At 46.4% G+C, this 27,233-nt stretch overlaps 1 protein-coding gene across 1 annotated transcript in view; it reads left to right on the top strand.

Moving 5' to 3' along the window:
- Positions 1-27,233, top strand: part of mast1a (microtubule associated serine/threonine kinase 1a) — a 43,404-nt gene that overhangs the window by 9,558 nt on the left and 6,613 nt on the right. Inside the window, exons 2-22 of the mRNA XM_061228013.1 lie at positions 5,630-5,718; positions 6,047-6,122; positions 9,827-9,899; positions 13,099-13,259; positions 13,450-13,525; positions 13,657-13,866; positions 14,682-14,783; positions 16,479-16,611; positions 17,270-17,337; positions 17,737-17,813; positions 18,389-18,597; positions 18,868-19,006; positions 19,124-19,256; positions 20,206-20,371; positions 20,791-20,892; positions 21,015-21,137; positions 21,692-21,801; positions 24,688-24,848; positions 25,347-25,600; positions 26,302-26,550; positions 26,977-27,206. Coding sequence (XP_061083997.1) covers positions 5,630-5,718; positions 6,047-6,122; positions 9,827-9,899; positions 13,099-13,259; positions 13,450-13,525; positions 13,657-13,866; positions 14,682-14,783; positions 16,479-16,611; positions 17,270-17,337; positions 17,737-17,813; positions 18,389-18,597; positions 18,868-19,006; positions 19,124-19,256; positions 20,206-20,371; positions 20,791-20,892; positions 21,015-21,137; positions 21,692-21,801; positions 24,688-24,848; positions 25,347-25,600; positions 26,302-26,550; positions 26,977-27,206 — 2,941 coding nt within the window. The remainder of the gene's footprint in view (positions 1-5,629; positions 5,719-6,046; positions 6,123-9,826; positions 9,900-13,098; positions 13,260-13,449; positions 13,526-13,656; positions 13,867-14,681; positions 14,784-16,478; positions 16,612-17,269; positions 17,338-17,736; positions 17,814-18,388; positions 18,598-18,867; positions 19,007-19,123; positions 19,257-20,205; positions 20,372-20,790; positions 20,893-21,014; positions 21,138-21,691; positions 21,802-24,687; positions 24,849-25,346; positions 25,601-26,301; positions 26,551-26,976; positions 27,207-27,233) is intronic.

The following is a 27,233-nucleotide window of genomic DNA, read 5'->3' as shown; positions in this document are numbered from 1 at the left end:
GTAGGAGGGAAAGAGGAAAGGGCGGGGCTTACACCTCACTGCACAGCTGCAAAAAGATAATTGCTCATTACGTTCAGGCACGACTCATTACCGCCATGGCGCAGACTTGACATGTGACCTGACAGCTCCCTGATTGGTCCGAGCTGGGAGGCCTGAGCATGCAGCGGCTTAAAGGAGAGTAGAGAGGAGGGGAGAGGCATCATGCCTACCGGGAGCTTCACCAGTGCCCCGAAAACCAGAGGTGCTCTGCCTCTAGTTATGTACTGAGAGAGAGAGGTTTTTACAGTCATCAGCTTTGGCGGGCTATGTAAAAATAGACTGATGTGAATGCAATAATGTAGCTCAGTTCCGCTAGCAGGGCTCTTGTGCGCTTGAGCCTTTAACCTTTGACCTTTTGACCCGATTGTCTCTAATGTCAATTGAAGGTTTCTCAATTGTATTTTAACCAGACATTCAGGAGCAGCTCTACAGAAACAGCAGTCTTTGTCTTGGCAGAGTATGGTGGCCCAACAGTTCAGATGTGGAAGCACAGCGTTGAGCGCACAAATTGAAGTGAATAACATTGGCAGCTCGCTGAAGGAAGGCATGTCAATGCCCTCCGCCGCATCTGCATATTCATATCTCTTGTCGGCGAGCGGCAGGGCTGTGAGAAGCAGCAGACGCGGGAGCAGACGCGCGTGCCGGCGTCAGGGCGTATTAGCGACGGTCACGTGTGGCGGGAGCGTCTCGTTCCGGAGCGTTCCGCCAGCCTGCTCGCGTGGCCCGGTGTCAGAGCGCCTCCAGATTTATGGCCCTCCTCAGACAGAGCGGGGATTGTCATCCGCGCGCGACTCGAAGCCGTGCGGGCGGGAGAGAGGGAGTGCAGCGGGGTGACCGTGACACGCTGGATCACCCTCACACTCCCTGAGCTGCTGGATCTCCTCTGAGTCTGCCTTCCTCCCTTTCTCTCTCTCTCTATCTCTCTGCCCCCTCCTCCTCCTCCTCCTCCTCCCATCACTTTGATTTCTAAGCTCTTTGTGTCACAGATTTACAGGGTGAGACTTAGCTTTCGTATCTGCTGTCAACGCTCAAATTCTTTTCAAAGCTGGTCCTATTTTTTAAGAGGAAAATACATTATTTCTCATACCATTACAATTGCGTGTGATGAAGTTTCATTTATGAGGAGCTGATGGGGAATTTCAGCCCTGTTTGCACAGATTCCTCTTCAGCTGGGCGGAGGTTCTTTATGACTGTTCTTCCTCTGTGGTTCAGGGTGTAATTAAGCAGAGAGATGAAGGAGAGGAGGAGGGGAAAGAGACAGAGCAGATAGGGAAAGAGAAATGGAAATGACATTGGGAATACATTTCCTATTACAATCGGAAATGATGTGTATTATATTTAGGTCACAGCATTTATTAGCATACGTTAGCAAATGTTCCATGAGCTCAATTCTGTCATTTGTATATTGTATAATGGGATAATTGGATATACACTCAGTGATCATTGTATTAGGTATTTATTAGACTTATTGGTCTTCTGTTGCTATAGCCTATCCACTTCGGGATTTGACTTGTTCTGTTTAGTTGCATGTAGTTGCTGCCACATGATTGGCTGATTAGATATTTGCATTAACAAGCTGATACAGGTGTTCCTAATGAAGTGCTCACTGAGTGTATGCAGTACTGTGTAAATACTCCATATATAAAGAGAGAGAGAGAGTGAGAGATGGAGAGAGAACAGAAGCATCAGCTGTGCAGATTTCTCATGTTGGAGGCTCAGAGAGCATTAGTGGGTAACATCATTAAGTGACTGGAAGCTGCCGGCATATCGCACATTTAAAAGACTAATGCATTCCCTTTAAATATTTAAATATGCCACATTTTTTTGTCATTCATAAATGGAGTATCTGTCTGGCTGATGTTAGTTCAGCTTGAGTTCTGATCACAGTCCAGTGAGAGACCTGTGTAATTAATTGATTTGTTTGTCTGCCGTCTAAGTTTACTATTATATTATTTTCATGTAGATAAAATATTTCTTCATTGATCATTTTTGAGCGTTCCGATGAAAACCAGTTGGTAGTGCAGACTCTGTGTATGGAATATCTATGACTAAAATAGTTTGTGCTGGAACGGTATATATTGGTATATAACTGAAATGTGATTTTCAGTGGGACAGAGATGGTGCTCACATGCGATTGTTATTTGTTTTGGTGTCAGGGTGAAACAAAACAAGGTCTGATTCTTATCTAAAGGCTAGCAACTTTATAGTTGAAAAACGATCTGCTTTGTAGACAAGACAGTCATAAGTATGGTATCTTTGTTGTGGAATGAGAACCCTTAAAACCACCATTATTGTCTGTGCCCTTTTGCCATCTGTGTTTCTTTGTTATCTGTTTCTGTCACTAGCGAACTCTGCCCGTTATATTGTGTCTGGTTTTGCTCTGTTTTTTTATTTTATTTCTCTGGTTTTGATCTCTGCCTGGTTTTTGGACTCTGCTCTCTCTTCCCTCCAGTTTTGAACTGTTTGTGGATTACGTTTTGGATCTGCCCTCTCTCATTAAAGCCTGCCTTTTTCATGTTATCCCTGAGTCTGCTATTGGTATATTACAATGTTGTTTCAAAGAAGCCGTCCAAAGGCTGCTAGGTTAATATTATAGGTGCAATGAGACCATCTGAAGAACGCTAGCTATATATGTACAAAGTGTCCATAGCCCCCAGCGGTATAGATTCAAAGAGAACCACTCCAACCTGCCAACTTCATATCATGAGCAAATAGACTGTCTAAAGGTTGGCAGAAGCTCTGAAGATGGCCAGGTTTATACAGTGAGAACAGAGACTGTATGTAGGCCGCCGGCGTTATAAGAGTAAAGAGACCAGCCGAACACTGCCAGCTTTATTTGTGTAAGAGGACCCTCTTCCTGCTCTCGAACCAAACAAAGGCTGACAGTTTTCCCTTCACGCTCAGGAGAGGAGACACCATATTGTCTCTGAGTATTTGCTTTTGTTTTCGGAGCCAACACAGCAGAAGGTGTAGCAGGTTACAGCTGCCATATTTCCAAAGAAGAGCTTATTTTTCTTCATACATTTTTTACGCTCATTATATATTCCTGTGTCATGTTGTTCACTAATGCCTGAATTCCCATGACGATGCACCTCCTAGTTTTCCACTCCCGTTATTGCCAGGGGAAACCATTTAAATGACTCTTGCTCCAACCAAGCTGATCTTCTCTACCACGTAGAGTGTGTGTGTGTGTGTGTGTGTGTGTATGCATCTGTGGTTTTTGTATGTGGATGTGTCTGTGTACATACGCGTCTGTGTACAGTATGTGAGCATGTGTGTACACATGGACGTATTCACGCTGTGTATGTACACAAGACGTCAGTGGTGAGGTTGGTGCAGTGGGGAGCATCTCTGATGGCTTTCTTATGGGTTGCCTTCTGACCGGCCTCTGACAGGCTAGCCCTGGAGGTGCGCGCTCAGCTCGTTTTGAGGCCACTCCTATACTCCAGGACACACATCCGTCTTGCTCTGGCCTCGTAGAACAAGCCTGATGAGCCTGCTGGATCAATACGCCCTTCGTCGGAGATGGGAGGCCAAAGCAGGAAAGCTGCAGGTTGTTCACAGCATATTCCCCTTTGCCTGATCATTTCGGTGGCACTCTGCAGCTCCAAAAACTGAAAAAAACTACCTTTTGTTCCAAAAGGAACCCTGTGTTTCCAAAGAAGAATTGTATCTAGTTCATGGGTTCTTTGTCAGGCAAAATGGTTCTTAGTCTGGGAGCTCCACAGCTATGATTGAGGGTTCCATAAATAGCTAAAAATGGTTCCTCTATGGAGACGAGCCAAAGAACCCTTTCTTTCTGCGAGTGTACAATAGTCCATTATGTCAATATTGGTGGGTTTTGTGGTTGTGAGGGAGTCAAATATTCAGGTGTTCTGAAGGCTGTGCTTGTTGTCCCATATTGCCACCTGTCCATCACATTTACTTCCTGTCAGTAGTCACTTGATAAGGGCTGGTGATGTCATGTCATGAGAGCCTTCACCTGAACATGTCACAGTTCTGTAATCACCTGATAGGATGGAATGACCCTGGACCAAGACCGGCACTCTCCATTAACACTCACCATTGTTACCATGAATGGGCAGGCATGTAACTGGAGTAATGATTATGTCATTCAGAGTGGACTGAGATGGAGAAGGATAACAGTCCTGAGGTTAAGAGGTTTTGATTTTGTCAGTCAGTCATTTTGTAAATAAATCCTCTGACAAAAATGACAGAATATGGTAAATGGTTGGCATTTATATATCGCCTTTATCCAAAGCACTGTACAATTGATGCTTCTCATTCACCCATTCATACACACACTCACACACCAAAGGCAATTGGCTGCCATGCAAGGTGCCGACCAGCTCGTCAGGAGCATTTGGGGGTTAGGTGTCTTGCTCAGGGACACTTCGACACAGCCCAGTCGGGGGATCGAACCGGCAACCCTCCAACTGCCAGACGACTGCTCTTACTGCCTGAGCCATGTCGCCCCTATATACACTACCACATACAATATGGTATCCATATTGAGCTTCTTGTACACCTGAATCCTACACTGATGGAAACGGTTCCATTTTTATGGGTCCAGGGGTACACGTGGTACAGAGTGAGGGTTCTGTGTCTTTAGCAAGAAGCTAATCTTGCCTCATGATCTGTGGAACGTTACATGGTTGCAGAGATTTTGTATGTCACCCATCATCAAACGTGGGACTAAGTCATTTTTAACGAGTAATTCAGTCTCATATTCAGACGTAAAATTGTTTTTCTGTTACTTTTTTGGTAAATGGGGCAAATGAGATCACCGATGAGGCGAGACAGTTTGACTTATTTCAAGATTTGCCAATAGCAAAGACAATTACACTTGTCAGGCACGAAGTAAATTAATTAGTTACTTACTTAATGCTTTCTACATGAGAGACATATACAATTTTCAGTCTGCTTGTAAGACTACAGACTTATTAAGACAGACCTTTTTTGTAGTGATCACAGAGAGGTTCTTCATCTCGCTGTGTGAGAGGTCTCAGTGACAGATGTGTCCTGGGTTTGGGGAAACACGGTTAACATCAAGAGAGTTGAACTCTCTCTGGTTTACTCATCACAGCGCGTCATTATTCTTCTTCTCCCATTTTCTTTTCTTTTCTCCTCCTCTCTGTGTCATTATCCCACATGAAAAGGGACTGGTCAGGACTTACAGCTGGGAAAATTGAAATACATTGTCACTGGGGCCTTCCAGCTGTGCTGATCTGGCTCATATACTGCATGTATACGCACACACGCCAACACACACACACACACACACACACACAGGCACAGTCGCAGAAACACTGGCCTCACATTCTATTTATTATTTCCTTTGAAGGTTATCCTTTGTAATTGTATTATTTTTTGTGGAATTGAATTATATTGGGATGTATTCCATTTTAGAATTTCCACTCTGTATCCTTTTATTTCTGTTTCAAAACCCTATCTTCACAGGACGATTCAAAATTACAAATTTAACCTATAAAAGATATGTAATTATTTGATGTGTTTACGGAGAGTTGTGATGTTGTGATGTCTTCTCCTTGTGCCTGGTACTGAAGCCCTGTGTCCTCTGCATTGACAGCTGCCGCACCAGTAACAGGAAGAGCCTCATCTTGACGAGCACCTCCCCCACCCTGCCCCGCCCACATTCCCCACTTCCAGGTCACATTGGTGAGTAGGATAAAATAGAATGGCTGTGGTTGTTTCTCATGGAAACTCTGAGTTAGGACGATCTAGCAGCCGAGCATTAACTGGGCAGATTGCATACTTGCTATTTCAATTTGGCCATCATTGAGATGGAGCTGTTCCATGTCGACCTTCTCACTGATCTATGGGCTTTAGATTAGCGTTCATGTATATTCTTTTATGTCTGTCGTTCATACTATATCACACAACTGACATATGGAGGAAGCATGTACTGTATGCTTTTTTGAGATGCTGTATATGCTGTATATGTATTTTGCCCTGCTGATTGGGCCCTATCTCTCCGTGCTTGCAGGGAGCAGCCCTCTGGACAGCCCCCGAAATTTCTCCCCCAGCACCCCAGCACACTTCTCTTTCGCCTCGTCCAGAAGGTACGTCTCACAGTGCCCAGGAGAACTGTCCGACCCCTCTCTTTGCATTCTCACACCTCAAATCGAGGCTAACAGATGCTAACCTTTCCTGTCATTATGTAACGGGCTGAGCTTGGCTAGTTTGCTTGTAAAAGCACAGTGAAGTGCGCTGAACGCTTGTAGCTGGTTACCGCAACAAAGCTCCCCGATGACATAACCCTCAAATTCAAAATAACATTGTTGCACTTGGCTGAGGGTGATTTCTCCTTTAGCTGACTGGTAACACGTTTGTCTAAGAAATCTTTTGAAGAGTGAGAGGCCAGGCTTCAAATCGCACCTCGTACTCTGTGAAATCTCTTAATTTCTCAGAATTACATCACTAACAGTGTAACTAAAAGGCTGCAGGTTCAATCCCAAATGGGGAAGGCCTGCTTTGTACTTGGATTGGTTCAGTCAGCGTACAATCATTTCACTAGCCAATTTGTCTTTATGAATATAAGTCACTCTGTGTCTGCTAGGTAAACACTGTGGTGTGTGGTTACATAGTCCTATTAGCACTGCACACAAGCCTGCACACAAGCCTAGTGCTCTGGCTGTTCATACAGACACAATGGGAAATGATTGTGTCTTTTTAGGTAGCAGTAATAGAGATACTTGGTTTGGTTTCTGCTCCCCTCCAGCCAGTCTGCAATATTAAACAATCAGGTCAGTGAGTGAGTCACCCTGGTGCACTGTAAGTGCCCTCTCATCCTCAACGCCTTAAAACAATCGGACTTATTTCGGGCCCTGGCCGAGCTTGAACCGTTTTATTTGGGAAAATCATCTTCTTTAGTTCATTTATTTTTCTCAGTGCAACAGGTGAATGGATGAAATGCACGGTAAGGCAGTGTTATTTACACAGAGGCCAACATCTATAGTTATTTACACTGAGGCAAGTTTGATTGGGCCAATATCCATAGTTATTTACACCAAAACAAGCTGATTGGGCCAGTGTCTGTAGTTATTTACACCAAGTCAAGTTGATTGGACCAGTACCCGCAGTTTGTCACTTTGGGTCAGTGACATGACAGAGACACAGATGGATGGAGAACTGAGCGTGGGGGACTGTCACAAATGAACATATTTCTTGATTCACTTGACATGAGAGTCAGCCTGTGGTTAGCTGGAGAGGTGAATGGAAGGATTGAGAAAAAGGAAGCAATATCTCTCTCTCCCAGTCTGTCTCTCTCTCTTCCCCTCTCTGTTTCTCTCCAGCCTATAATATAGTTCATCTTACTTTGTCTGTTTTGGACGTGTCAAAATAAATATGACAGGCTGACATAATGTCCAGGAGTGAGCACCACAAGGGAGACTCCTGAATATCTTATACCCTCATGAATGATGGTCACACATTCATATTCCTCAGTCTGTAATGTAATATCTTTATCAAAAGGACTGTGAAATATCTGAATGTCAAAATGCACTGTGTATCTGAAAAGGGGGAAAACACTTGTACTGTACAATGAATAGCATGTTATTTGTTCTGATCTTTCTCATATTTTTAAATTGCTTTACATTACAGCTCTACAATAAAGCATGGTAATTCAGAGCAGTGGTTGTATGATTGTCCATCATACAGCTCCATTTAAGAAATAAGAGATGAGCTCAGTGGGCGGCACGGATGGTGCAGTGGGTAGCACTGCCGCCTCACAGCAAGGAGGTCCTGGGTTTGAATCCCCGTCGGCCGGGGCCTCTCTGTGCGGAGTTTGCATGTTCTCCCCGTGTCTGCGTGGGTTTCCTCTGGGAACTCCGGTTTCCTCCCACAGTCCAAAGACATGCAGGTTAGGCGGATTGGAGAGTCTAAATTGCCCGTAGGTATGAGTGTGTGAGTGAATGGTGTGTGTGCCCTGTGATGGACTGGCGACCTGTCCAGGGTGTATTCCTGCCTTTCGCCCAATGTATGCTGGGATAGGCTCCAGCCCCCCTGCGACCCTGTTCAGGATAAGCGGGTTAGGATAATGGATGGATGGATGGATGGAGATGAGCTCAGTTGTTTCCCGGGAGCTAACTGCAGCAGCAGGTGGAGTTGTATAGTACATATAGTGAGCTCCATAAGCCTTGGGACAAAGACATCTTTTTTTTATTTGGTCCTGTACGCCACAATTTTAGATTTGTAATCAGACAATCTCAATCTCTCTCCATCTCTCTCTCTTTCTCTCTCTCTGCATTGAATCAGAGACAGATCTTTGAGACAGACTGATCTCCTTCCATTGGCCCTTTACGGCAGCCATCATGAACTTGTGGAAAGATTTTGAAAAATGTGGGCCAAACATTTTAGACAGTGTTAATAATATATTAATCCATAGATTAATAGTTACTGAAGAGTATTTTATACATTTTGGTTTCACCATGTAAAAATTATGAAGTACATTGCTCCCCTTTTATATATAATCCCCCCATTTCAGGGCACCATAATATTTGGGTCAGATGGCTTCACAAGTGTTCCTAATTGCTTCCTTACTGCAGGTATAAGAGAGCTTTCTAGTCTTGATTCTAGTATTTTGATTGCCTTTGGAGTCTGTTATCGGTCAACACCAGGACCAAAGTTGTGCCAGTGGAAGTCAAGGAAGCCATTATATATATTATATAGAAATATAAAAAAAACAGACATAGGCCAAACAATATGATTACCAAAATAAACTATTTGGAACATCATGAAGAATCCTGTGGTCAGCTGAGCACAGACTGGAGAAAGTCTTCTCCTTTTAACTGCGTCAAATAAATCTCATTTTCTGTTTCTGTATTAACCCAGTGTCTCTCTCCTGGGCAGCCATGGCCACAGAACAGACAGGTAACACTGAACACTGCCAGTGCTCTGAGTTCAGATTGGTCTGTCTGTGTCATTGTGGAGAGGCCGGGGTGGAGCTTTACATGGTGTTGTTACTGTAGTGACTGTACTTTACATGGTGTTGTTACTACAGTTACTGTACTTTACATGGTGTTGTTACTGTTGTTACTGTACTTTACATGCTGTCGTTACTATAGTTACTGTACTACATGATGTTGTTACTGTAGTTATTTATCTTTACATGGTATTGTTACTACAGTAACTGTGCTTTACATGGTGTCATTACTATAGATACTGTACTTTGCATGGTGCTGTTACTGTAGTTAATGTACTTTACATGGTGTTGTTACTGTTGTTACTGTACTTTACATGCTGTCGTTACTATAGTTACTGTACTACATGATGTTGTTACTGTAGTTATTTAACTTTACATGGTATTGTTACTACAGTAACTGTGCTTTACATGGTGTCATTACTATAGATACTGTACTTTGCATGCTGCTGTTACTATAGTTACTGTACTTTACATGGTGTCGCGCTCATCTGCGTTCCTCTGCTGTCTGTTTCTTGGCGTGCCAGCAGTAGTCACATCCAGCTTCCTGTGGTTTGTTCTTGTTTGTTTGATTGGTTTGACTGTTTGATCAGGCTGCGATCACGTGACCCGTACACGCATCCAGCACCGTACCGTCCCCTTGGTGACGGCTCTGTTTCTGAGTGCCATTGCTGCAGTGCTCTGTTGAGTGTCCATGTCTGCTTGACTTTGTGTGCGTGTAGAGATGGGAGCAGCACTGAAAACCCTGTACAGAAATTGTCGCTAAGGCAACCCCTCCCCCGCTCCCATCGGAAAGAGTGATGGCGGTTCACCTGGGGCTAATCTGCTCTGCTGGTCTCTCCGCAGGGCCGACGGGAGGAGATGGTCTCTGGCCTCGCTGCCCTCCTCTGGCTATGGGACCAACACGCCCAGCTCAACGGTACTACTGACCTCATGACATAACTCTTGCATAAAGTCTGCATTAAGTCTCTCTCTGTCGCTCTCTCTCTCTGCCTTCCTCTTCGCTCTCTCTGCATTGAATCAGAGACAGATCTTGGAGACAGACTGATCTCCATCCATTGGCCCTTTACGGCAGCCATCATGAATTTACAGACAGATTTTGAAAAATGTGGGCAAAACATTTTGGACAGTGTTTATAGTATATTATACCATAGATGTACTGTATACATTGATTTAAAAAAGCAGATGCTATTTGTTATATCCATTTTTATTCTTTTTTTTTTTTTTTGAGGAACCAAGAGTATACCTATGACGGGCCACATTTGACCTGCCAGCCAAACAGCCATACTGTAACCACTGATTCCCAGTATGAAATCGCACCAGGGTGGTACCTTTCATAGACAGGACACTGCATTGACAGGGACTGACTTGCCCCTTACTGTTGTAACTGTAGCCTGTCTCCTAGGTGATAATGGAACTCTGATGTGAGAGCATCACTGAGGGGCGGAGCAACATGCTGCCGCTCCTGTGATAGGTCAGTCCGGTCAGTGCGACGCTATGCTTGATTGCTAGGTTGATTAGCACAGCAGTGTTCAGAATACCGCATGCTGATAATATGCATCTGAAGAGATCTCGTCAGTGGCATTTGTGTATATTAATTAGGTGAAATTTTTTTTTTTTTAATTCAGTTTAATCATATTATAGGAACATAAGCACTTTAAAAACAGGAATATTCATACCTGATTGTTAATTCATACCCAAGTTAATTTGCATATATTTGCATGTTAATTTGCTAAATGCTGTTACGTCGTTTTGTTCTGGCACTCACTGTGACTGATATCCCTGGCCATTTACATGTGCAAACGGGAAGCATGAACACTTGCACACAGCCTGTGACGTCTCTTAGGCTCTACGGTAGGTTCAGTTCCCAGGCACGGCCCTGCCATGGTACCCTTGAGCAAAGCACTTAACATGAATCGCTTCAGTAAAAATACCCAGCTCTATAAATGGATTGTTTCTAAAGAGTCGAAGCTGTGTAAGTCACTCTGGACAAGAGCATCTGATAAATGTATTGTTAGCAGATGGCCTGTCCTTTCTCAAAGGGACGAGTAACAGGACAGAAATCCACCCAGCCGGCGTCCATGACAACCGGACTGTACCCAACATGAATATCCTCTGTGTGCCACAGCCCCACCACACTGCAGATTACTGCAGAGTTAGCTGCTCTCAGTGACAGGGAGAGAAAAGACAAACCCAGAGATACAAAGTGCATACTCTGCATTATGCATACTGTGTAAGCTGTATTTTGGCTCAATTAAAAAAAGGTAATTGGTCTTATAAAGGCAAATCTAATGTCAGTTAAAAGAGATGCCTGACCTCTGGACCTACATTCTTTGGTTTGTCTCCGTCTCCCGTTTGTGTTCTTTATCGAATCCTCCATCATAGTTGTGGAGTGTGAAAGACAAAGAAAACCATGACAAAGAACCATTTTGCCGGACAAAGAATGCTTGAACTAGATAGGGATCTCCTTTTCGGAGAGTGCAGTGTGCCGTTGTCCGGCCTGAGATGGGCGTGGAGGTCGTGGCTGGAGTGCGGCGGTGATTGGGCAGCTGCCTGTGCTTGGCCCCGCCCTGTTTCAGAGCGGCAGGCTTTGACACGCCTCATTACACCACTGGTCAGCTGCGTCAGGGCCTGCACTGGACCTGCGCGGAGGGAGGGGGAGAGAGAGAGAGAGGGAGGGAGAGAGGGAGGGAGAGAGAGGGAGGGAGGGAGGGAGAAAGAGGGAGAGAGAGGGAGAGAGGGAGGGAGAGAGAGAGGGAGGGAGGGAGGGAGAGAGAGGGAGAGAGGGAGGGAGAGAGAGGGGGAGGGAGGGAGGGAGAAAGAGGGAGAGGTAGGGAGGGGGAGAGGGAGGGAGAGAGAGAGAAGGAGGGAGATAAGTACCTGGAAAGAGGGAAATGAGGATGATAGATTCAAAGGAGATTTACCCTTGCTCTTTTAAGAGTGTAACCCCTCTTTTTCCCTGATGTTTCTCTTCCTAATTATTTAGTTGATGCTTTGATTGTGATTGACTGGGCCATTAGTGGTTGCTGGCAGGCTAAGTGTTTTTATTTGGGGGTGGGGGGTGATGAAGTTCTTAATGGATGTGAAAGAGATGGCTTTTGGATATCCCAAAACCCTGAGGCGGCCGTTTATTAGTCTGAAGTTGACTGAAGGTGGGGGTTTTTTCAGCAGGGCTGAGGGGTGAGGGGAATCCCAGCATGTTGTGTTTACAGATGTTGAGAATGCTTGAGGAAACTGAGGGAACAGCTATTTTTTTACTGCCCCATCTGAGTCAATCTGAGCAATACCCATGCCTGTTAGGTGTTGACCATTCTGAGAGACGAGACTATACTTGTTTCAGTCTGGCCTGTGTCATTAGGTGACTAAATCCAAACGCCGAATCAGCGGGATGCATTTGACTTTGTCCTGCTAGTTTAGGGTGGTCTTGTGACCGCCAGGGTTGCTCTGGAGACTGTTACAGACTTGAGCCAAGACGTTAGTGAAGAGGTAGGTCTACAGGAGGAAATACTGGTCTATAAGTATCCTCTTAGCCGTGGTCACCTCAAAGAGATGTCTCGCCTGTGTCCAATGCTCTCTTTGCAGTAGTACGGTGTGTGGCCTGTTGTGTTGAAAATAGCCTCTAGTATGTGCCCTGCCACAGTGCTTTGGGTCGGTGTGTCTGATACAGTCCTTTTGTGAGGGCTTAGGTACAATTGCTGATTCCATAATGGTGAAGCTTGTGTGAAAAATCCACCGAGAAGCTATGGAAACAGTCAAGGTTTCTCATTATACTTTCTTTACCTTCCTCTCCCCCTGCTTTTCTTTATCTATTTTTATATCAATCTCTTTTCACTTCTGTCCTTCATTCCACCCCCACACTCTTTCCTTCTCTCACCTCCTCCACTGTGCCATCCTCCTACCCACTCCTGTCCTCTGTCTGTCCCTCTTTGCCTCTTTCGCTTTCCTTCTTTCCATCCCTTTTGTCTCCCACCTCATTTTTCTCTCTTGCCCCTCTCCCCTTTTTCTTCTTCCTGTCTTTTCACTCTTTTCTCCCCTTCTGTGTTTCCTCTCCTCCACCTCTCCCTCCCTCCCTCCACCTCTCCCCCTCTCCTCCCGCTCTCCCTCCCTCCCTCCCTCAGTCCTCCAGCTCTTCCCAGGAGCGACTGCACCAGCTGCCGTTCCAGCCGACCCTGGATGAGCTGCACTTCCTGTCCAAGCACTTCGGCAGCACGGAGAGCATCACCGACGACGACGGGGGCCGGCGCTCCCCCCATGTCCGGCCCCGCTCCCGCAGCCTGAGGTCAGCTCCACGGGGCCCCCCCGTCTTAACCTGTACATCTCCGTAACTCTCGTAGCACTGAGCTACAGGGCCCGGAGATTGGAGCAGTCCCTTGTGGTCAATCCCTGATCGGTTGGTTATACCATTGTATAGCCAATGGGGCTCGTTTCTGAGTGTCACTGACTGCCATTCTCTCTCTCACTCCTTCCAGTCCGGGACGCTCCCCATCCTGCTATGACAACGAAATTGTCATGATGAACCATGTCTACAAAGAGCGCTTCCCTAAGGTCAGACATTCACAAAATACACATGCGCAGACTCAGACCCAGATGTAATAAACCGCCCTACACCAACCTCACTGTAGCTTGAGGGTAATGTTCGCCCCATTGGTCCCCTGGCCCTGTCGCCTCTCCCCCAGGCCACGGCCCAGATGGAGGAGCGCTTGGCCGACTTCATCCAGCGCTACTCCCCCGAGAACGTACTCCCGCTGGCCGACGGGGTCCTCAGCTTCATCCACCACCAGATCGCCGAGCTGTCCCGCGACTGCCTGGCCAAAGCGCGCGACGAGCTCATCACCACCGTCTACTTCTTCGAGCTGCAGGAGAACCTGGACAAACTCCTGAACGACGTGAGTGACCCCCGCCCCAGCTCCGATCGGACAGGCCTGGAGCGGGGCCCTGTCGGAGCCTGTCTGGGCCTCTTTGCTTTGTAAATCAGGCGTGGTTATTAGGTTAGCTCTCATTTGATGGAGTCGGTTTGCTTTTCGATTGAATCCCAAATTACTTTGTTTGCTTGGGCTGTTATTTTCTGAGCCGTGTGTTAATTGGGTTATATTGAGTCGGGTTTTATTTGAGCCGATTTGATTAAGGGCCTGTTGATGTAGTTTATTGCTAGTTTAATAGTGCTGCTGCGTGCAGTGTCTCAAATATGTTTTCCATATTGCTCTCAGGCTGAATTAGCTCCAGATGAATGGTATGTTAGCAGTGTGCTTTCAAATCAGATAAAAATAGAATGACATTAGTACAGAAAAGTACACAGATGGATGATGGTAATGGCTCAAATCTTTATTTAAAGTGTTTGGCGTGGTATGATTGTGTCTGTAGGTTTGGCTTAGTCTTTTGGTCTTCTGGGATTTGGGTTTAGTTTCCAAGTGAATAAATCAGTTCTCTCTTTCTTCATATTGCCCACTCATTCTCTGTTCTCTTCTCATTCTACCTACCCCCCCTTCCGTCCTCCTCTCTCGTTCTTTCTCTCTCTTCTCTACTCCCTCTTGCTCCTCTCTCCTCCTCTCTCTTCTCTACTCCCTCTTGCTCCTCTCTCGTCCTCTCTCTTCTCTACTCCCTCTCGCTCCTCTCTCGTTCTTTCTCTCTCTTCTCTACTCCCTCTTGCTCCTCTCTTGTCCTTTCTCTCTCTTCTCTGCTCCCGCTCGCTCCTCTCTCCCAGGCTTATGAGCGCTCAGAGAGCACAGAAGTGGCCTTTGTGACCGAGCTTGTGAAGAAGCTCCTGATCATCATCTCCCGCCCGGCCAGGCTGCTGGAGTGCCTGGTGAGAGAGCGCTCCTTCCCTTCAGAGTCACTGGCTGCACCAGCACCAACATGGCTTTCTCACACCACAGACCAAAGACATGCAGTTTCGTCAGCACGCCACAGACCAAAGGCCCACATTAGACCCACGTGCAGTTACCTCAGCACGCCACAGACCAAAGGCCCACATTAGACCCACGTGCAGTTACCTCAGCACTCCACAGACCAAAGGCCCACATTAGCCCCACGTGCAGTTTCCTCAGCACTCCACAGACCAAAGGCCCACGTACATCCTGCACTGTGCCCAAAGCGGTTACTTTAAAAGCTTTCTTCACTTCACTGACAGTCAAGGATCAAATTTCCCAAATTTACCCTGAAGGTACAGGGTATATTTTCTTCCTGTACAGGCATGACTAGCCCAGCCAGAATTAGGTCATGCCTCAGGTGCCTAACATCCCCCACTCCAGGAGATGAGCTGTCTGTATCGACAGAAGCAGGTGGATTGATGGTCAAACTCAGGGAGTCACTAACACACACTGTCATTAATCCCTCCTCAGTCTGTGTAAATACTACCAGGTCTACTGACTGCACAGTACTGGGCAGTTGTGTGTATAATGGTTAGGGAACCAAGCTTGTAAGTGAGAGTTTTCAGACTTGATTCCCAGGTGGGGTACTGGCATTGAGAGAGGTACTTAACCTGAACAGCTTCTCTGTAAGAATGTTTACTGAAGCTTGTGTAAGCTGCTGTAGATAAGGGCTTCTGTTGAAGGCCTGAATGTAAATCTTCTACCGAAGGAGACGTGCATGTAAAACAGCCAACTATAAAAGCAGGTCAAACACACAATTGCCCTGTTTCTCTTGGTGTGTGTGCGAGGCATGCTAAAACAAATTTTAAGATGTATCTTTTCCAGTGTTGTCAGCTAGGAGGACTTCCCACCAGCTTGCCTCGCACACAGCGAAGAACGTGTGCTGTTTAGAAAGACACAAAGCAGTATAGCATCTGCCCACGCAGGGAAATGAGAGTGTGTCAGCAGTGTGCTTCATCTGGCTCCTCTCAGTTGGCTTGGACTGTGTTCAGCACAAGGAGAGACTCGAATAATGGCTGCGTTGTTAAGAGCAAGCGTAGATGGAGAGCGATATTACACCAGTACTCTGATTGATGGAGTCCACCACCTGTCAGCCTATTGTCCCTAGCCTGCTCTGACTAGCTCTCTAGTTGCCCGGGTGATGAGCTGGTGAGGTCAAAGGGGTCGGCCGCATCGTAGAAGCAGCTAAGCGCTATGTGCCAATTATGTAATTGAATGAAGGCAGACCACATTTTGTTAGTTCAAGCACGCTAAGCGCTGGTGTCAGCGTGACTCATTTATCATCCATTCACTTATGTTCAGGCCTGGTATTTGGACTGGTTATATGTCACAGACATCGTAGCGGGTTATTATGCAAAGCACGATGAGTTTCTCCATGGTCTTCATTCACTCCTCCATGTTAAATTATATGACACGCAGTAGGACATTGATCTAAAAAAGCAATTGAGGCTCCCCCTCATCTTCCTAGGTGTAGCTGTCTCATATTACAATGCATATATTACAGCTAAGTAACTTCTGCTTTATTGATTACATTGTACCTAGCCTGTTTGAGGCCCATGGTCCCATGGGGAGGTTATGTATTGACTTGTGTGTTGGCCCATGAGTGTTACGCTCTATGCATTCCCTGGCAGGAGTTCAACCCAGAAGAGTTTTATCACCTGCTGGAGGCCGCAGAGGACCACGCCAAGGAGGGACACCTTATGAAGACGGACATCCCGCGTTACATCATCAACCAGCTGGGCCTGACCAGAGACCCTCTGGAAGGTGAGACAGAGAACGGCATGAAGGGAAACGGGCAGAGTGACATTCGGGAAGATTCAGATTGATAGCATTGTGTCATGTTTGCTTTGAAAACGTATAATCAAAGCAGTACAGCATTTCATTTTCATATCATTTAATGATACTGGGGTGTGTGACGTTGTATTGCAGCATTTCATTACGAGAAGCTATTTTTAGTTTTGTGCCATTTTGTTTCAAAAACACCATGACTTGTGATGGAGCTGGCAGCTATTTCGTTGAAGTGCTATAAAAACCACAACCATGTAGATTGCTCAGGCTTTTCAGAGATTAAAACAGCCCCAATGATGTTTTTTTGAAATAAGAGGTAATGCATTATATGAATAATATATCATTCCTTTTTTTCAATAGCGCAATCAAGCTTTATTTTATACCATGCATTTTTGTAACAATGGCTTTTCTGATTCCAACAGTACGATATGTTTGATTAGACCAAACTCGATAAAAGACTCCCCACCCAGCTATATTACTGCAGACCAACAGGTCTTCGTTGATGTGTTATGTCTTCTTCATCTCATTCATTTATCTCCTTAACATAAATGTGTAAATGCAAGAAGTCATTTGTCTGTCTCATTGGCTCAATAGTGTTGGTTTCAGTGTTGTGAGCAGAGTTGTCTGTTTCCAGAAATGGTGAATCTGGATAACTATGATAGCGAAGGACCCCACACCCCCGAGACTGATGATTCTGCAGAGGTGAGACTCTCTCCTCTCTCTCTTCTCTCTCTGGGGGATCCAGCTCTCTCTCTTCTCTCTCCCTCTCTCTGGGGGATCCAGCACCCTGAGTCCTCCAGTTCCACAGCCTTTTAGTTCCAGTACATTCTGCATTAATTACTCAGAACAAGCAGCAGTTAATCCCAGTAATTGAGCCTGTTCCGTTCAGCAAGGAGCCGAGATAAAACTCCTAAAATCCTGTGGCCCTTCAGGCCTGGTATTAGTCCCCCATTTGTGACGAGCAGACTTGGCAGACTTGGCGGTGTACAGGTGCAAGGACAGCAGGGAGGCTGGGGCAACCCTAAATGCACTCTGACAGTCCTGCACTCTGCAAGCGTCTGTTTCTGCACTTTCAATCTCCGACCGCTCTGCTTTCCCCAGGGCAAGACCAGAGCCAAAAAGCCTCCCAGTGAGACAGACTTTCAGACCATCAAGCTGATCAGTAATGGAGCGTACGGGTAAGTGCTGGGATAGGGCAGCCCGGACTGTCGCATAATTGATGTTGGGAGGGGGGTGGAGAGGGTTGAGGCTCACCTCAGTGGTACTCACATCACATTAGTGGGTTACTTCAGGGGTCCCCAGTCTTATGGGCCAGTGTATAGGTGCAGGCTGTTATAGCCCTGTACTAAAACCCCTGAATCAATTAAGGCAGGCAAGGGCCGATCCGCTTCAGGTTTTTGTGCCAACTTCTGCTCTTAATTATTGAATTACGGTAGCTAAATAATGTCTTGATCAGACATTTGTGTATTCTACTCTGCTATTCTATTCTGCTAAAGTACCGGAGTGAACCAACATTATTTCTAGAGCTGTCAGAAAAATAAATTAAGGTAATTGCTTGAAACAAAAACCAGCTCGCAGACCGGCCCTCCAGGACCACAGTTGTGCACCCCTGAATTAAGGACTTGACTGAAGACCATGAAAACTTTATGAGTTTGGTGAGGTGTATTAGTGTTGGGTAATCCTGATCATCACGGTTGCAGTTAGAGCCTGCAGGTGGTGTGTCTAACTGCCCATGCGCCTACATTTCCCACAGTGCCGTGTACCTGGTGCGGCACAGAGAGACCCGGCAGCGCTTTGCCATGAAGAAGATCAACAAGCAGAACCTGATCCTGAGGAACCAGATCCAGCAGGCCTTCGTGGAGCGAGACATCCTCACCTTCGCCGAGAACCCCTTCGTGGTCAGCATGTTCTGCTCCTTCGAGACCCGCCGCCACCTCTGCATGGTCATGGAGTACGTGGAGGGTAAGCGCAGGAGGAAGGGTTCGAGCCTTTCCTCATCTTCAGCCTCAGACACCTCATATCTCACCTCTTAACACACAGCCGGGTCTGTTTTCTGTACATCGGCTTGTTTTATTAAATGCTGCAACCAGGGGGAAATGTGTCCAAGTCCAACAAGGTGCACTGAGTCAGACCTCTGCAACAACAGCAAGACAAACAAAAACAGACGTTGCATATCAGGCCCGTTCAGGCTGCCTCTCTCTCTCTCTCTCTTTCCATCACCTGTGTCACCAGGGGGAGACTGTGCCACTCTCCTGAAGAACATTGGGGCGTTGCCAGTGGAGATGGCACGTATGTATTTCGCGGAGACTGTGCTGGCCCTGGAGTACTTGCACAACTACGGCATTGTGCACCGTGACCTCAAGCCTGACAAGTAAGCCCCCTGCTGGTTGGGAGTGCACTGCATGGAAACTAAAATGGGGGCTGCTAAGCCTCAGTGTTGCTTAATTCAGAGTGCAGAAATGTAAGGCCTCTCTCTCCCCTTCCTCAGTCTGCTGATCACCTCCATGGGGCACATCAAGCTGACAGATTTCGGCCTGTCCAAGATGGGTCTGATGAGCCTCACCACAAACCTGTACGAGGGGCACATTGAGAAGGATGCCCGCGAGTTTCTGGACAAGCAGGTAGAGAGCCTCGGCTTGGTAAACAGTGAGTGTGTGTGTGTGTGTGTGTGTGTGTGTGTGTGCGCGTGTCATCGTCATTACGGATTCAGGATGACTTCACATGCGCTCAGCTTGTACGGGAATCACAGCAGTGACTCATCGTTTTTATATAAATCCGTTATCATCAGGAGCCTGTGTGTATGGCTTCAGGCGATGTGTTTATTTTACGCCAGGCTTTCGGTGGGCTGAGAGATTTAAACTCATTGTGGTCCTAAAGGAACTAAAGGAACAGGTGCATGATCCCCATCCTTAGTGACTGCTGATTGCATGCTGTATTGGCAGTTTGTGCGCACACAGCGTGCCACAATATACTCCAGTGTTGTAGTCAGCTTTACTATGCTCTGTTGTAGAAGCTTTGTAGTTATTTCCCTTGTTGTGCTTTTAACTGGAATCAGAATCGCTATTTGGCAGTAACTCCCACCCAATGTCTGTTTGCATCTCAGTCTGCCTGATTTTATTTAATGAATACACATTTGCATATGAAACAAATTCATTTTATCATGTTTTATTGATATTTATTTTGATTAGAGGAGAGATTCGTGCTCATGGAGAAATTAAGTCCCCCAAGTTTTTCCTCTCCTGAAAGGCGTAGACCCAAGTATAGCAGTTCTGATTATTGGGGTTACAAATTTGGCTGTCATAATTTCTTACAAAGTCACGGGCTAACTGGTCATGAATCTCCTTATTGTACACCCATCAAGTTGACTCATTTGAGGGAATATTGTGAGATCTGAATCTGAGAACTTGTTCCAGCATTCACACTACAGAGTGCAATACCACACTGTCATCGGTTCCCAAATGTGATCTCATGAATTTTTCACCAAATCATTATCGTGTGTTTTCTCCTGGGCGTTCTGCAGTTGAAGCGGTTGTAAAATGGCGAGTATTGACGAGCTCACCCCTCTCTCAGGTGTGTGGCACCCCAGAGTACATCGCTCCGGAGGTGATCCTGAGGCAGGGCTACGGCAAGCCGGTGGACTGGTGGGCCATGGGCATCATCGTGTACGAGTTTCTGGTGGGCTGTGTGCCCTTCTTTGGGGACACACCAGAGGAACTCTTTGGGCAGGTTATCACAGGTCAGCTCACATGCCCCTCTGTCACTCTACCTCTGTTCGTGGTCTCTGAGTATGTAGGGTGATAGTGTACAGAACTGGGCTTGAATGTTGTGGGAAAATGGTAAATCTTTCTGCTGTAAGGCCCTCTGGATAGACTTGGCTCAAGTACATAATTGTTTACTACTTAGCTTGTCTTGCGTATTAGAACCTATGAAATAGTGGTTGGCTCCATTGCACCAGACAAGATCATTCGAGCACAGAAAAGTATTTGAATCCAAAAGAATGAGGTATTTCACCCAGGTTGGATAAGATGTGCTCTTTCCTCTCTAGTTTCCTCTTTCTCTTTGTGCTGTGCTTCCCCTTGTTCCCATTTCGGTCAAGGTGAAAGAAACTGAATGAAATGTAATTAGATGTTTATGTTCCTGTGTCATCCTGTTCAGATGACATTGCTTGGCCAGATGGCGACGAGGCACTTCCTGCCGATGCGCAGAGCCTGATCTCCGCCCTGCTGCAGACCAATCCGCTGATGCGGTTGGGCACAGGTATGCGCACGATGGGGGTATGCATTTCCTGTGTGGACAGTGCACATTATTGTATCCGGACAGAAGTCATCTGCACTGGACACAGTTTTCAAACCATGTTCTTGGGTCCTCCCTGCCACCAGGGGGAGCGTTTGAGGTGAAGCAACACGCATTCTTCGCCGAGCTGGACTGGAACAGCCTCCTGCGGCAAAAAGCGGAGTTCATTCCCCATCTGGAGTCGGAGGAGGACACCAGCTATTTTGACAGTGAGTCTATTTTACTTAATGCCACCGTCTAGGGCGGCCTGTAGCGTAGTGGTTAAGGTAAATGACTGGGACATGCAAGGTCGATGGCTCTAATCCCGGTGTAGCCGCAATACGATCTGCACAGCTGTTGGGCCCTTGAGCAAGGCCCTTAACCCTGCATTGCTCCAGGGGAGGATTGTCTCCTGCTTAGTCTAATCAACTGCACGTCGCTCTGGATAAGAGCGTCTACCAAATGCCAGTAATGTAATCTCCCCCAGCCCTCGATTGCTGGTGGGTGAATTCACAGTGTTGAAGGTAACCTGGCAAAGGTTTTAGTCCAGGGGTACACAGCTCTGGTCCTCGAAGGCATACTGGTTTTTGTTGCTTGAGTCAATGAAATAATTAAGACCAGAAGGCACAAAATCCTGAAACGGATCGGCCATTGTTGTGCACCCCTGAGCTAGTTTGAACTGGCCAACCAGCTGCCAGCTGTTTCAAAACCTAGCTTGAGCTGTTTTTTTCAGCGGGGGGTTGTGTCCTGACATGCTCTGTTGTCCGGTTTAACTCCTTCTCAGCGCGATCTGAACGCTACCACCACATCAACTCCTACGACGAGGACGACACCAACGACGACGAACCCGTGGAGATCCGGCAGTTCTCCTCCTGCTCCCCTCGCTTCAGCAAGGTCACCCTTCCTCTCTCTGTCCCTCTCTCTCTCCCCCTCCGGCCCTCCTTCCCACTCTCTCCCTCCGTTTGAATCTGAAGCAGCACTTGTGGGAGCGACCTGACCGCAGACAGACAGCCCAGAGCGGCACAGAGAAGTGCTCAGGAGAAGAATAGCTGCTGAATAGGGCCGGTCTCAGACGGACATTGAGACCAGCAGCGTCTCCATAGACACACGACCCACTCTTCTCAAACCCACACAGCCCTTCAGTGGTGTACAGATTTATCTGTTTGATGAAGTACCGTATATCTAATATATTAGGCCATTGATCAGACATTCTCATGCATTAACCAGTCAGATTAGTCTTCCCAATAAAGCCATCATTGGCATTAATGCTCTCCCTATCTCCTACAGTGCTACCACAAGCCGTACGAGAAAAACAGGCAGTCGTATCAATACCACTTGTGATTTAAAATTGGGCCACTCTATTCATTTAGGCAATTGTGTTCTTTTGTGTTTTTGAATTCACATACATGCATTAAACTAATATTACAATCAGTAGCGGATAAGGGAGCTGTTTTGCTGCAGACATACAGCTTAATCACACTGCATTGTGCAGGCCACATTATTAGCTGGATATTTTGTCAGGCAGATAGCCAGAAAGAAGAAAATGAACAAATTCCAGATTTTGTTTTCTCTGTTTTGCACCTTTTCAGCAACTATTTGTGGAAATCTAAAACATTCTGTTGCTAATGGTTATGTTTGCTGTGCAATTTTTTACTTCCAATTGTGAAAAGATACCCATAGGAAATGAATGGTTTAAACCAAATGAAAGGAGGAAACAGACGAACATGTACCACATGGGCTGAAGTACGTAGGCTGCCAAAGAGAAAGCCTTTAGAACAGAGTGACTGAGGAGAAAAGCACAGCTTCTGGGCAAACTAGAAAAATGCTCTTATTTAGTTGCTTGGCAGTGCCTTTGTTCTTGTCAGAATATTAGCTGGCTAGGAGTAAGTGCCTATACTCTGCATAATGCCCCATTTCATGACTAAATTTATACTGGTACATTTAAAAAAAATCTGGAGGCACCTATCAGAAAAGTAAATAATTACCAAAATGTGAAAATCAAGCACAAAACATATTCCATTGTTCTGTACTGAACATCTCATCGTTGAATAGTTTAAGGCTCAGGTTTCCATGGCACCATGAAACTCTTATTTTATTAGAATTTTCAGGTTCTTGTTCAATTAAACTGCCTGCCAGAGCAGTGCTGTTGGCTTACATTCAAATTCTGATGTGATTAAGGCTGAAGGAAGGAGCTGAGAATCTCATTTTCACATGATTAATTTGACCTAGATTGTTATCTCACTCCAAAGATAATTTTTCTTTGTTCTAGCTTTGCTGTCTAGCTCTGTTCAAGCTTTGTTCCAGCTTGATACTGTTATGTGTGCAGTTTACAAATATTGTGGGCATTGGTGCAACTGTTTAGAATATTCTATGAATATTCTAAAAATAGAAATGACTTTCGATGGCTCTTATTTTTCACAATGTGTACGAGTCTTGCTTTCTGTACTTAGTCTTCTGTTTCACCCCTATGCTTGCTTCCTACAAGCAGCTGACAGTTATTTAAGTAGGCTATTTATTCGAAGATAGCTAGGCTATTTAAAGAAAGCCCCTCCCCTCCACACAACATTCGCTTCTGGTTTTTATCATATTTTTTTGTCAAATTAATCAGTGGCACCATATACTGTGTCTTGGAAATAAATAGATATGCACCACAGAAAGGAAAACCCAAAGCATTGATATTAAGAGTAAACCCTGGGGAGGAAGTGGAACCCCGCCAAGCCCATTTCATCAGGCACATTTAATATTTCATTTCATGACATGGGCACTATGGCTATTCTACAGTGCTTATTCCATATAAGTAAAGGGGTTTTTTCTTCACTGGTGTATATACCCCACAGTGCTCTCTTAATGCTATGGGTCGAGACCCGGAATTGGTTGCGGTAGGAGTGTATGGTGGGTCCCAGAATGAGCCTGTACTCCTCTCAGCAAGGCTAGTATGTGTATTTTTCTGGTCCCTGAAAAGTACTACATTTCAAATTGGGTCCTGATATTAAAAAGTTTTTATAATTTGGGTCCTGTTATTAAAAAGTTTTAAGAACCGGTGCCCTACAGTATATTCCTTATGTGCCAAATTCTGCTGCCAAAAAGTGGAGAATGAAGGGAGAGGAGAAGCTTCTCACGACTTGCGTAACTAATGATTACACAATCTGGTATGGTGAATGGCACTCGGCAGTAACGGCAGTCGGCTGGGCTGTTTTTAATTCGGTCTCATTGAGAACTCGGACGAGGCCAACGGGCCCTACCCGCTGTCCCTTCTCCTGGCCCTCCTCCTCCACACAATGTCTTATTCACATACGGCCTGCCGCTGCTGAAAGCTCTTTGTGCAGAATCGATTAATGCCAAACTTTCTGCTTCGCTTCTGTAAACAAATTGCATAATCCACTTTAGGACTCGAGTAGTGTCCCTCAGACGCACTTCTGCAGCCCTCCCTCACAAGGACTAATACATTTTATTCTCATAAATAATGGATGCTCCCCTATTAAAAACATATTGCCTCTGCCCCTTCTAGGATTAAAGGAACACCGTCTGAGTGTGCCTACAGATAATGCGAAAAGAAGTTGAAGAAGGTAGAAAAGGAGTGAGTGAAACAGAAGAGGTAGAAATTAATTTTGAGGGTAGAGGACAAGAGTTTCTCGAGTAAGGACTGTGTGTGGATGCTGTACTACGGTTCATGAAGTGCAACGCTGAGAGACTCAGGCTTCCTGCATGGTCACTGTGTTACCCAGTTTACTGTGTGTGGCTCTGCTTTTGCTAACGGAGGGTTATGTGTGTGGTGTGCAGGTGTACAGCAGCATGGAGCACCTATCCCAACTGGAGCAGAAGCCCCCCTCTGTCACCAGGAGGGGAAACAAAACCCACCGTGAGGACAAAGTGGCCAAGAGGGAGAGTCTGGGCAGCTTCACCATGCGAGACAAGAGCTGGAGGACGGGGTCCCCCGAAATGTGAGTAACGGCTGGTTTACACTGCATCAACTTTAGAACGTTCTGGAACGTTCTTGAACGTTCTGTGATTTCAGTCGAGCGAAGGTTGTTCGACTGAGTATAAAGCTTTGAGTATCAAATCTTTAGGAGTATGTATAACCGGGACGGACCCAGGTAGGAACACAGACAAGAAGATGGCAAGGTTGCTAACGCTAGCTAAGTCATTTCAGACAGCTTCTGTACACACATCAGGATGCAGATGTTTATCGACTGGGATCCAAATCACTTTATCCTGGCAGCTTGCGGCAGTGAGAGGAGTGCAGGGCTTATGCTTACTGTGGGCAATCAGCAGCTGTATCGCCTGTATCTGAACCTGGGATAAACATGAGGGAAGCAGTGGCCTTATTGACAGCAGAAACCATGCTGAGAGGATTACTGTATTGTGTGTATTGGAGAAGAGATTATCTTAAGCCTGTGCTTTGTAACATGTGTGGGTGTGTGTGGTTCCCTGGCCTATAGGAAGCGTCTGTCCTGCTCCGAGTCCTTGTATATGGAGGGGGACTCCAGCCCCCCCTTGGGGGCCCGAAGGAGGTTCTCCGCCCTGATGGACACGCACCGCTTTGCCTCCCCCCTGGAGGGAGATCAGGAGTTTGGTCCCCGCCAGGCCCCTGTAAAGGCCAGGGGGGCCTCTTTCGAGGGAGCGACATTGCCACATTCTGCCCCGACAGAACAGAAAACTCCCCCAAAAGAGGGCAACGGGACAACCCCAGGAGGTAAGGTGGTCCTGGAGGAGGTGGTGCACATCACTGGCTATAATCTATTATTCACTCATTTCATTTTATTGTGTTTAAATACAGTTTAGGTACAACCACAAAAGCAGACAATACCATGAATAGAATTCTAATTTGTGAAATGAATGAATAAATTAACTGCTTCTTAGTTAACCTACTCCTTACAGGATTTTATACCACGCTCTTGGTGAATATGCAATTCTGATTGGATGCTAGGCAGGGATTATTTTCATATATATGGACAATTCATCAATTCAAATTGAATAATATATACAGTCATGAAATTACAAAAAGCACATACATTTCTGAATTACCCACAGAATGAGTGTGAATTCATTTATTTTCAGTTATTTTTGCACAAAAAAGGTTTTAGGGCCAGATTTACGTACACAAAGCTCACATCACAAAATGCAGCTTGACTATGGTGTGTTGGTGCGGTCACAGTCTGCCTGAAATTAACGTCTTATTTACGGAGGCTACAGCTCATTACACGATCAGCGAATTGGACTGACTACGCCCCCGGCATCATGCGTTAGAACCGTGTAATGACCTCCTGGTCGTGGATTATTTCTTACGTGATCATTTACAATCTTTCTCTCTTTTACAATTTTTCCAGTTTCGATCATTTTTAGTCAGTGGAATATTGCACAGTGTATTACATGACATAACGCTTTTTTTTTCAGACAAGCCACTTCGGCCGGGCGACGCAGCAGGGGCGGTGAGCGCAGGCCCCCCCGCTGCTGCTGCCGTGGCGATAGCCCGGGACACGGTGACCCCTGACCCCCTGGGCCTGCGGGCCACCAACGACCTGGTCCTGCGTCGGGCGCGGCACCAGCAGCTGTCCGGAGAGAGCGAGAAGCGCAGCCCTCGAGCCGGAACAAAGGTCATCAAGTCCGCCTCTGCCACCGCGCTGTCCGTCATCATCCCTACAGGTACAGCGGCCCGCCAGTAGAGGGAGGCGTGGAGCGCGCTTCTCCTTCCTTTGTGGATCCACATTGTCATTCGCAAAAACAGCATAACAGATGTAATGCGTTTATTGACTTTTAGGATTTCAGCAACATTGTGTTCCTGCGCTGTATTTGTAGATTTATCTTTTCCCCTGTCTGTGTGTTTGGGTCTGTCTGTCTTTCTTGACAGATGATTTTTGCCTGTACTATCTCTTAATCTCTCCCCTGTCCCTTCTCTTTATTGTACCATATCCCACTTTTCTTGCTCTCTCCGCCTCTTTATCCCTCTCTCTCCGTCTAATTCCCGTACTCCTCCTCTGCCTGTTTCTCTGTCCTTCTCCCTCGCCCTCTCCCTCTCTCTTTCCCCTTCACCCTTTCCCTCCTGTCTCTGTCCCATCTCTCTGTATGCAGTGGAGCAGCACGGCAGCTCTCCGTTGGCCAGCCCCATGTCCCCCCGCTCCCTGTCCTCCAACCCGTCATCCAGGGACTCGTCCCCCAGCCGGGACTACTGCCCGGCCGTGAGCGCTCTGCGCTCGCCCATCACCATCCACCGCTCGGGCAAGAAGTACGGCTTCACCCTGCGCGCCATCCGCGTCTACATGGGCGACAGCGACGTGTACAGCGTGCACCACATCGTCTGGGTGAGGCTGAGATACGGAGCTGAGAAA

Source organism: Conger conger, chromosome 2 (genome assembly GCF_963514075.1).
Source record: "Conger conger chromosome 2, fConCon1.1, whole genome shotgun sequence".
NCBI classification, from domain to species: domain Eukaryota; kingdom Metazoa; phylum Chordata; class Actinopteri; order Anguilliformes; family Congridae; genus Conger; species Conger conger.
The sequence above is the reverse complement of the archived record's forward strand: the minus strand, read 5'-3'. Positions and strand labels throughout refer to the sequence as shown.